At 33.2% G+C, this 12605-nt stretch overlaps 1 protein-coding gene across 1 annotated transcript in view; it reads right to left on the bottom strand.

The window, feature by feature from the left end:
• The window catches only part of tei (irregular chiasm C-roughest protein teiresias), a 470430-nt gene that overhangs the window by 151731 nt on the left and 306094 nt on the right, over window positions 1–12605 (bottom strand). Inside the window, exon 7 of the mRNA XM_075311309.1 lies at window positions 240–393. Coding sequence (XP_075167424.1) covers window positions 240–393 — 154 coding nt within the window. The remainder of the gene's footprint in view (window positions 1–239; window positions 394–12605) is intronic.

Genomic DNA, 12605 nt, shown 5'->3' with positions numbered 1-12605 from the left:
TATTAAAAATTTGGCAATAACACCATAATCATCGTAATCATCATCATCAGCACTCAATGTAAATTATAGTCAAAAGCAACATTTTAAAGAATATTGGCTATGAATTTATTGTATGATCCATGTAACTGCAGTAAAAATTATTCATTCTGTTGCTGCTACCACAGCTAAAGTAAGCAAGCGTTTGTGTTAAGGAAATACATGTATATATTGTTAAGGAGGGAAATTATATATATACTTACATTGAACATCCAATAGGAGTGAGGCATTTTGTCGGATTTTAAGTGTAGGATGTTCCATGACGCATAAAATGCGAGCATTGTGATGAGCTCGAAAAACAGCGGGTAGACGAGCTTCACTTTTTGCACCACTATTGATTTTATAGGCATTTTTATCCTGAAAAAGAAAATAATATAAATATACTTTAAATTGGGCAACATGGTAGGAAATAAACTGTACTTTTTGTATAAAAAACTAAGACATACTTTCAGGCAAACCCCCAAAAAATATCATTACTCAAAGCTTTAATTTAATGTTAATATTGGCATGAACTTTATTAAAAATAATGTAAGACATTTCCTCCTTAGTATAGGCAATATATTCCCTCGATTTTTTTCAAATTTCTTAGCATCTAAATGTATGCAATAAAATAATTCGTTAAATATTTTTTTAAAAATATCTATTACGAGTATTTTCAATAATGAAATTTTAAATCAGACAACACGATAGGAAATTACGAATATAAACTGTTTTTTGTACAATTACTAAGGCCTACTTTAAGGCAAACTAAAAAAAATCCTACTCACAGCATACGAAAATAACATGAACTTAAGTAAATTCTGTCTAAGAATTGAATACATTTCCTCCTAAGTATAGGCAATATTTTCCTCGATTTTATGAATTTCGTAGAACCTGAATGTATGCAATAAAATAATTCATTAAATAAATTCTTAAAAAAATTCTATTATTTCCAATAATAAAAATAGCCTTTAAAAAGGCAACACGATAAGAGAAATAAAGTACAATTACTAAAGTATACTGTCAAACTCAAAAACATCGATACTTAGGGAAAACAATGATTTTTAGTGTTACTATTAGCATGAACTTTTGTAAATTCTGTCTAAGGAAATACCAAAAAAAAAAAAGCATACATTTCCTCCAAAGTCTAGACAATATATTTTATAAATTTCTTACAATCTGCATGTATCCAAAAAAAATCGTTAAATAATTTTTTAAAAAATTCTCTTATTTGCTATAATAAAAATATGATTTAATTAGGGCAACACGATAAGAAATGACGAAAATAAACTGTTTTTTTACAATTACTAAGACATACTTTCAGTCAAACTCAAAAAAATCGTTATTCTCATCTTAAAGAAAACAATGATTATTTAATGTTAATTCTAGCATAAACGTTAGTAAATTCTGTCTATGGAAATACAAAACAAAATCGAATACATTTCCTCCTAAGTATAGGCAATATTTTTCATCGATTTTATAAATTTCTTAGAACCTGATTGTATGCAATAAAATAATGCGTTAAATATCTTTTTACAAATTCTGTTATTTCCAATAATAACAAATACATACGGCCGTAAGTTCGGCCAGGCCGAAGCTAATATACCCTCCACCATGGATTGCGAAGAAACTCGAATTACTTAAATTGCGGTAACGCTTGCCGATGGCAAGGTATCTTAAACCTCCTAACACCGTCTTCTAAATTGTATGTAAGTCCATACGTGGTATATATTAAATAAATAAAGATCGATTAAATACGTATATAATTCAGTTTGACTAAATTTTCTATAGACATAAAATTTTGATAAAATTTTCTATAGAAATAAAATTTTGACAAAATTTTCTATAGAAATAAAAAATTTTGAATAGAAATGAAATTTTAACAAAAGTTTCTATAGAAATAAAATTTTTACAATGTTTTCTATAGAAATAAAATTTTGACAACATTTTTCATAGAAATAAAATTTTGACAAAATTTTCTATAAAAATAAAATTTTGACAAAATTTTCTATAGAAATAAAATTTTGACAAAATTTTCTATAGAAATAAAATTTTGACAAAAATTTTCTATAGAAATAAAATTTTGACAAAAATTTTCTATAGAAATAAAATTTTGACAAAATTTTCTATAGAAATAAAATTTTGACAAAAATTTTCTATAGAAATAAAATTTTGACAAAAATTTTCTATAGAAATAAAATTTTGACAAAATTTTCTATAGAAATAGAATTTTGACAAAATTTTCTATAGAAATAAAATTTTTGGCAAAATTTTCTATAGAAATAAAATTTTGGTAGATTATTTTTGGATCGAGTGGCAACCACGATTATAAACTGATATGGACCAGTTTTTGTATGATGGGGATCAGCTATATATAACTATAGACCGATATGGACCAATCTTGGCATGGTTATTAGCGGCCATATTCTCGTTCCAAATTTCAACCGAATCGGATGAATTTTGCTTCTCCAAGAAGCTGCGCAAGCCAAATCTGGCGATCGGTTTATATGGGGGCTATATATATAAATTTTGCATGTTTGTTAAAGACCTTATACTAACATCATGTACCAAATTTCAGCCGGATCGGATACAATTTGCTTCTCTTAGAGGCTCCGCAAGCCAAATCTTGGGATCGGTTTATATGGGGGCTATATATAATTATGGACCGATTTGGACCAATTTTTGTATGGTTGTGGGAGACCAGGTACCAAATTTCAACCGGATCGGATGAAATTTGCTTCTGATAGAGGCTCTGCAAGGCAAATCTGAGGGTCCATTTATATGGGGGCTATACGTAAAAGTCTAGCGATATGGCCCATTTGCAATACCATCCGACCTACATCAATAAAAACTACTTGTGCCAAGTTTCAAGTCGATAGCTTGTTTCGTTCGGAAGTTTGCGTGATTTCAACAGACGGACGGACGGACGGACATGCTTAGATCAACTCAGAATTTATGGGGTTTTAGAGCAATACTTTGATGTGTTACAAATGGAATGACAAAGTTAATATACCCCCCATCCTATGGTGGAGGGTATAAAAATTGGCTTTAAATAGAAAATTTGACTACATTTCCTCCTAAATATTTTCCCTCGGTTAAATGAATTTCTTAAAACCTGAGTATGCAATAAAATAATTTGTTAAAAATGGTTTTAAAAAATTCTGTTATTTTTCAATAATAAAAATATGATTTTAAAAGGGCAACACGATACAATAACTAAGGCATACTTTTTGGCAAACTCCAAAAAAAAAATCGTTACTCACAGCTTAAAAAATACTTTTTGTTAATATTATCTGTTTAAGGAAATGACAAAAATAGTATACATTTCCTCCTAAATATAGACAATTAATTTTTCTAAATTTTATACCTCTCTTAGAATCCGAATGCATGCAAAAATAATTCATAAAATAATGCTTTAATGTTAAATATATCGAGGGAAATGCCAAAATAAACGAATACATTTACAGGCACTATTTTTTTCCGAAAGAAATAATTCATTATATAATGAAAGTAATAAAAAATAAGCACAATATAAAATGATTAAAATAAACAGTTTTCTTTTTGTAAAATTACTTAGGCAAACTACTTAAATCTGTTGTTGGAAATACCAATACCTCCTAAACATGGGCAATATTTCTTCCCCCGTTTTTTATATACATTGAGGGTCTATCAATGTATGCAAAAATAATAAAGTAAATACTGCTTTAAATAGGGCAACACGATAAAAAAAAACTATGGAAATAAACTGTATTTTTGTATAATTACTAAGGCATACTTTTAGGCAAACTCCAAAACAGAGAAATTTCAAAAGAAATGAATACATTTCCTCCGAAATAAAGGCCCTATTTTTTCTTCGATTTTATGCAATTCTTAAATCCGGCATGTATGCAATAAAATAATTTCTCAAAACAATTCTTTTATTTCCAAAAACCCTTCTATTAGTTACCCTTTTTATACCCACCACCATAGAATGGTGACGGGGGTATAATAAGTTTGTCATTCCGTTTGTAACGCATCGAAATATCGATTTCCGACTATATAAAGTATATATATTCTTGATCAGGGAGAAATTCTAAGACGATATAACGATGTCCGTCTGTCCGTCTGTCTGTCTGTCTGTCTGTCTGTCTGTCTGTCTGTTGTAATCACGCTACAGACTTCAATAATGAAGCAATCGTGCTGAAATTTTGCACAAGCTCGTCTTTTGTCTGCAGGCAGGTCAAGTTCGAAGATGGGCTATATCGGTCCAGGTTTTGATATAGTCCCCATATAAACCGACCTCCCGATTTGGGGTCTTGGGCTTATAGAAATCGTAGTTTTTATCCAATTTGCCTGAAATTTGAAATCTGGAGGTATTTTATGACCATAAAGAGATGTGCCAAAAATGGTGAGTATCGGTCCACGTTTTAGTATAGCCCCCATATAGACCGATCTCCCGATTTTACTTCTTGGGCTTATAGAAACCGCAGTTTTTATTCAATTTACCTGAAATTTGAAATCTAGAGGTATTGTAGGACCAGAAATACGTGTGCCAAAAATTGTGAGTATCGGTCCATATTTTGGTATAGCTCCCATATAGACCGATCTCCCGATTTTACTTCTTGGGCTTATAGAAACCGCAGTTTTTATTCAATTTACCTGAAATTGGAAATCTAGAGGTATTGTAGGACCACAAATACGTGTGCCAAAAATTGTGAGTATCGGTCCATATTTTGGTATAGCCCCCATATAGACCGATCTCCCGATTTTACTTCTTGGGCTTATAGAAACCGCAGTTTTTATTCAATTTATCCGAAATTGGAAATCTAGAGGTATTGTAGGACCACAAATACGTGTGCCAAAAATTGTGAGTATCGGTCCATATTTTGGTATAGCCCCCATATAGACCGATCTCCCGATTTTACTTCTTGGGCTTATAGAAACCGCAGTTTTTATTCAATTTACCTGAAATTGGAAATCTAGAGGTATTGTAGGACCACAAATACGTGTGCCAAAAATTGTGAGTATCGGTCCATATTATGGTATAGCCCCCATATAGACCGATCTCCCGATTTGGGGTCTTGGGCTTATAGAAACCGTAGTTTTTATCCAATTTGTCTGAAATTGGAAATCTAGAGGACCATAAAGGGGTGTGCCGAAAATGGTGAGTATCGATCCATATTTTGGTATAGCCCCCATATAGACAGATTCCCCAATTTTACTTCTTGGGCTTCTAGAATCCGAAGTTTTTATCCTATTTGCCTGAAATTGGAAATCTAGAGGTATTTTCGGGTCACAAAGAGGTGTGCCGAAAATGGTGAGTATCGGTCCATATTTTAGTATAGCCCCCATAAGAACGATCTCCCGATTTAACTCCTTGGGTTTCTAGAAACCGTAGTTTTTATCTGATATGCCTGAAATTGTAAATATTCTGGTATTTTAGGCTCACAAAAACGTGTATCGGATTAAGTTTTTATCGGTCCACTTGGTAATGCCTCCATATAGACCGACTTCACTTCTTGAGGGTGTAGAAGGCGCACTGATCATGAAAATTGCTTGAAACTCAATGTAAAATTTCCAGATTTTACTTCTACAGATTAAAGATTTCAAATCAAGACGTTATTTTATAATTTTCTTGCACACTTACAAGAGATGTTAATGATTCCTCTAAACCTCAAACAAAAATGGTTCTTATAAATCCAGAATCTGATATAGTCCTCATAGGTGAAATCTTTAAATTTATCTTCGGGTTGTGTCCTCAAGTCCTCAAGCCCTCCTGAAATTTCAAAGGAAACCCTAATATTTGGTTCATGGTGGTGGGTATTTAAGATTCGGCCCGGCCGAACTTACTGCTGTATATACTTGTTAAAATCTCCCACTAGCAAAAATTCATTTGCCATACTCCAGAGGAATATTTTTGGTGTAAATTGTTTGGGGTTTCCTCATATCCTCACACTATTCCCTGTAGTGTGACCAGCATAAAAGGCTTTGCACGCCAGCAATCTTAACTATTTGCATTCCAACGCTTAACATCAAATATGTGTAATACTTTTACAATGGAAGAGTTTTTGGCATTGCCAAAGTATGGTATGAAATATTCGCAGTATTTTCTGTTTTTTTTTTCATGCAGAGTGTGACTGGCTATTTTGACAGGATATACATATAGGAGGTATGCCAACACCAAGTGCGTATGAGTGTGCTATAAGTCCTTTTGTTTAATGCTTGCTTTACTCAAAACTGGGTGCAAGCGAAATTGTGTAAATGAAAATTGCCCCAAAAACAAAGAAAACGAAAATGAAACAAGGATGTTGGAAAGCTTTAAATTCCTTGGAAATTCTTAAATAATTTTGGTGAATTTATTTGGTTGCAAAAAGGTCTACTGCTTGTTGTTAAAAATGGATACACAAAAGGAGGAGTTTTTTTTGGGAAAAATACTATTTAAAAATTTGTCCTAAAATCACCTTTTGAGTGCATTTTCCAAATGTGCTTCAAAGAAGACGAACTATCGAAATTTTGTACCTTCTCTACAACATCAGCGTTACCGTTGAGAATTTCTAAAACGTGGCAAAGGGTAACTTTCAATAAAAAGTGACACTCTCATTTAAAAATCGAAGCACAAAAAGTGTCATAATTTTTTTTTAAAGAAACAAGTATATACGGCCGTAAGTTCGGCCAGGCCTAATCTTATGTACCCTCCACCATGGATTGCGTAGAAACTTCTACGAAAGACTATCATCCACAATCGAATTACTTGGGTTTTGGTATCTTAAAACTTCTTAACATCGTTTCCTAAATTGTGAGTTAGTCCATACGTGGTATATATTAGACAAAAAAATTAGGTATAGTTAAGTCTACAACTAATTACGAATCGATATGGACTTTTTGCACGGTACGTAGAGAGCCAGAATTGAAATATGGGGATTGCTTATATGGGGGCTATATACAATTATGAACTGGATATGGGCCAATTTTTGTGTGATTGGGGATCGATTTATCTGAGGGCCATATATAACTATAGACCGATATGGACTTAGTTTGGCATGGTTGTTAACGACCATATACTAGCACAATGTACCAAATTTCAACTCACTCGGATGAAATTTGCTCCTCCAAGAGGCTCCAAAACCAAATCTCGGGATCGGTTTATTTGAGGCTATGTATGATTATGGACTGATATGGACCACTTCTGGCGTGGTTGTTAAATATCATATACTTCAACCACGTACCAAATTTCAAGCAGATCGGATGAATTTTGCTTCTCCAATAGGTACCGGAGGTAAAATCGGGGGATCGGTTTATGTGGAGGCTATATATAATTATGGAATGATATGAACCAATTCCTGCATGGTTATTGGAAACCATATACTAACATCACGTACCAAATTTCAACCAGATCAGATGAATTTTGCTCGATGAATTTTGATCGATTTATATGGGGGCTATATATAATTATCGACCGATTTCGACCAATTTTTGCATGGCCATTAGAGACCATATACTAACACCATGTACCAAATTTCAACCGAATGGGAAGAATTTTGCTCTTCCAAGGGGCTCTGGAGGTCAAATCTGGGCATCGGTTTATATGGGTCCTATATATAATTATGGACCGATATCGACCAATTTCTGCATGGGAGTTTGAGGCCATATATTAACACCACGTACCAAATTTCACCTGAATCATATGAATTTTGGTCTTCCAAGAGGCTCCGGAGGTCAAATCTGGTGATCGGTTTATATTGGGGCTATATATAATTATGGACCGATGTGGACCAATTTTTGCATCGTTGGTAGAGACCATATACTAACACCATGTTCCAAACTTCAGCCGGATCGGATGAAATTTGCTTCTCGTAGCGGCCTTGCAATCCAAATCGGGGGATCGGTTTATATGGGGGCTATATATAATTATGGACCGATGTGGACCTATTTTCGCATGGTTGTTACAGACCATATACTAACACCACGTATCAAATTTCAACCGGATCACATGAAATTTGCTTCTCTTAGAGGACTCGCAAGCCAAATTTGGGGGTACGTTTATATGGGGGCTATACGTAAAAGTGGACCGATATGGCCCATTTGCAATACCATCCGACCTACATCAATAACAACTACTTGTGCCAAGTTTCAAGTCGATAGCTTGCTTCGTTCGGAAGTTAGCTTGATTTCAACAGATGGACGAACGGACGGACGGACATGCTCAGATCGATTCAGAATTTCACCAGGACCCAGAATATATATACTTTATGGGGTCTTAGAGCAATATTTCGATGTGTTACAAACGGAATGACAAAGTTAATATACCCCCCATCCTATGGTGGAGGGTATAAAAATACGAATTAAGTGAATTTTATGGCGATTATGAAGTGACAGTTTTTCATATTAAATCTTAATAGTCCCTGTTATTAAATCTTAATAGTCCCTGTTATCATCTAAAATCAATCTTAGAAATTACCAGTTTACCTAAAACAGAAAATTTTCTTTGCCTATTTTGCCGGAAATTTTTCTTTGCATATTTTCGGGCGTTATCATTTTCGCTTGTTAGCAATATGGCTTCAAAAGGAAAAAAAAAGCTCAAAATTTTAGCATTAGACGCTTCAGTTCCATTTGATGTTGATCATCGTTTATCTCTTATATCGAAGAATTTTCCTGGAATGAGAATGGCCGCAAGCTATAGGGTTGCACTACCTCTAATTCGGAGCTTCGAATTCAATGAAAAAGAATTTTCCCAAGTTTCAGGCAACAGAAAATAGTTTTTGTTGGGTATGTGGTCATAAAGAGAGAAACGGCACCCGACATGAGGCTGATACATAAATCACGGATTCTATAAAAGAAAAAAAAGAATACCAATTTCCACAAATTCGAACTTTTCCATTTCGATCGCCAAAATTGTATCTCTCACATTGATACATTTTCCAGAATTTTGCATGGCTGTAAGCTTTGGCCCATTTCTTTCTCCCAGAACGGTGGTGGCAACCATTTTCTTTGAATTCACCATATATGATCCATACCAAAAACCGTATAAAATATAAATTCACTTTTTTCGGTCATCATGTTTATTGTAAATTTTTTTTTGGTATGTACCAATTCAAAATAATGTTAATAGAACATGGCTAAAAATGACTTAGACAACTTTGGACCCAACAAAGCTTTTTGCCCTTTTGGATTGGAAATTTTTAAAACTTTAGTCCCAGACTACGTACAAAATTAACCATAAATTTTGATAGAAGTGTCCAATAAATTCGAACTTTTGACAGGATGCTATTCACATCAATCCGAATAAAAAACAACGAAATCCATCAAAAAATGGTACGTCGACTTAGCGTACTCTGGAATGAGGATATGAATATGATCCATTTCGACTACCGTAAATTAAATAAAATAACCTAAGGGCTATAATTATTTTAATTTGGAGTTTTGAATTCTATGGAAAATAAATTTCCCAAATTTAAGGCAATAAAGAAGAGTCTTTTATCGGGTCGTATAGGGAGAAACTAGGTTCTACGTGAGGCTGCTCTATGAATTAAAAGAATTAAAAAAATAAGCAATATACTTCAATAATCTTTATAATTAACTTCCACTTGCCTTGACTTTTCCATTTATATCGTTTTCAAGCTATAAAGAAGAGCCTTTTTCGTGTATGAGGTTATAAAGGAAGGAAAATCCCGAAGTAAGGGCCTCTTTATGTATAAAAATTAAAAAAAAACGCTTTGTTTTCTTTCTTTCTATCTCTCTCTACTGTTTTTTTTACAGCAATCATAAAATCCAGTCTCCTGATATTACTTCGCCAGCATATAAAAATCGATTAGATAATCTGATTTAATAATCGCTATCTGATATGATTTTAGGGACTATTTAGCGATGATTATAGATAGGATATTTTTCGATTTTTATCTTGTCGCTAGAATAAAAAATCGACCCGACTTAAGTCATGTTGTATTTATAACCTTTCTTGAAATTTATTTAAAGAAACCTGAAATTTATTTAAAGAAACCTTTCCTCGCTTTGTTAAAAAAAAAATACTTTTAATTCCATGAGTAATTAAAGTACATCCTAACAAAGTATTACATATTTCCGCTGCATCTTGGTTATCCTATTTTACAATCCAATGATTAATGTTAAGAGTTTAACAGTTTTTGTTTTTTTGTTTTTTTTTTTTTGGGAAATTATTGTCCACAACTCTTCATTTATAACACATTAAAGTATAGGTGATAGTCTCTCACATAATCTGTTATACACATAAAAACATTATGGACTAAGAGATTACTTTAGGGCAAGCCATTAAAGATGAAGAGAGGGAGAGATGGCAATATGTGATGGTATTGTACTCTCCTTAGATCTTTAACGATTTCAGTTTTAAATGTGTGCATTTGTGTGAGTACATTTTGATGTATATCCATGGAATTGTTACATGTCCCAAATAGCCATTATTACGGTCATTTGTTTTATGTTTTAAGCCATTATAATGCATGATGCACTGAATGCTAAATTTCTCTTTGTGCCCCACAAAAATATATGATGGAGACTATATACGAGAATGAAACTATAACTGGTGATTTAACTGGTCTATACTTTGAATGCTTCTTGGTTTTTGTCCATTTTTCTCTATCAGGCCATTATATGCTGATGACGATGTATGTTAGCAATAATAATGTTATGGATGGAATAGCATTTTTTTTGAATACCTTAAAAGAGTTTTTTCTTGTAAGCTAACTTACCCATATCTAGGAAAGGTGTTTTGGGTATATTGCTAATGTCAAAAAAGCATAGTAATAATGCAATTGTTTTCTTTTTGTTAATAGATATTTTTTGAAACTTTTAAAATTTGGGAAGATGATTTGTGTTTTTTATACCCTCCACCATAGGATGGGGGTATATTAACTTTGTCATTCCGTTTGTAACATAACACATCGAAATACCCCATAAAGTATATATTAGAACATTGCATGAGAGCATTCATTCACAGCGCACACAACTACACTTATGAAACGGTTCGAGAAGACTGAATAATCTTCATTGATCGAATGAATAGAATGAGTACACTGGCTTGATCGAATCGGTTCGAATGAATGTAAATGTATGAATGAGACATGGTTTGAATCACACCCAATAATTCAGAATCGAGTGAATGTCGTTGTGACGTCACATCCTTGAAGTTGCGCATTTGTTTCCATTCTCGGTCGCAAGCAAACATTCGATTGCATTTGGTGAAACGGGATAATCGAGAATACTCGAACATTTAGCGGGAGTTTCGGAAATTTGCAAAGTTCTCGAGTATGTTATGACAAACAAGTATATACGGCCGTAAGTTCGGCCAGGCCGAATCTTATGTACCCTCCACCATGGATTGCGTAGGAACTTCTACTAAAGGCTGTCATCCACAATCGAATTACTTGGGTTGCGATAACACTTGCCGATGGCAAGGTATCGTAAGACTTTTTAACACTGTCTTCTAAATTGTAAGTTAGTCCATAAGGGGTATATATTAAACAAAAAAAAGGCCGATTAAGTACGTATATAATTCAGTTTGACAAAATTTTCTATAGAAATAAAATTTTGACAAAATTTTCTATAGAAATAAAAACTTGACAAAATTTTCTATAGAAATAAAATGTTGACAAAATTTTCTATGGAAGTAAAATGTTGACAAAATTTTCTATAGCAATAAAATTTTGACAAAATTTTCTATAGAAATAAAATGTTGACAAAATTTTCTATAGAAATAAAATGTTGACAAAATGTTCTATAGAAATAAAATGTTGACAAAATTGTCTATAGAAATAAAATGTTGACAAAATTTTCTACAGAAATAAATTTTTTACAAAATTTTCTATAGAAATAAAATTTTGACAAAATTTTCTATGGAAATAAAATGTTGACAAACATTGCTATAGAAATAAACTTTTTACAAAACTTTCTATAGAAATGAAATTTTGACAAAACTTTCTATAGTAATAAAATTTGACAATTTTTACATGGCTGTTAGAGGCCATATACTAACGAAATGTACCAAATTTCAACCGCATCGGATGACTTTTGCTCCTCCAAGAGGCTCCGGAGGTCAAATCTGGGGATCGGTTTATATGGGAGCTATATATAATTATGGACCGATATGGACCAATTTTTGCATGGTTGTTAGAGACCATATACTAACACCACGCACTAAATTTCAATTGGATCGGATGAATTTTGCTCATCCAAGAGGCTCCAGAGTTCAAATCTGGGGATCGGTTTATATGGGAGCTATATATAATTATGGACCGATATGGACCAATTTTTGCATGCTTGTTAGAGACCGTATACTAACATCAGGTACCCAATTTCAAACGGATCGGATGAATTTTGCCCCTCCAAGAGGCTCCGGAGGTCAAATCTGGGGATCGGTTTATATGGGAGCTATATATAATTATGGACCAATATGGACCAGTTTTTGCATGGTTGTTAGAGACCATATACTAACACCACGTACCAAATTTCAATCGGGTAGGATGAAGTTTGCTCCTCCAAGAGGCTCCGGAGGTCAAATCTGGGGATCGGTTTATATGGGAGCTATATATATTTATGGACCGATATGGACCAATTTTTGCATGGTTGTTAGAGACCGTATA

This window comes from Haematobia irritans, chromosome 5, assembly GCF_050003625.1.
Source record: "Haematobia irritans isolate KBUSLIRL chromosome 5, ASM5000362v1, whole genome shotgun sequence".
NCBI classification, from domain to species: Eukaryota; Metazoa; Arthropoda; class Insecta; order Diptera; family Muscidae; genus Haematobia; species Haematobia irritans.
Note: the sequence above shows the minus strand (reverse complement) of the source record. Positions and strands in the feature narration are given on the sequence as shown.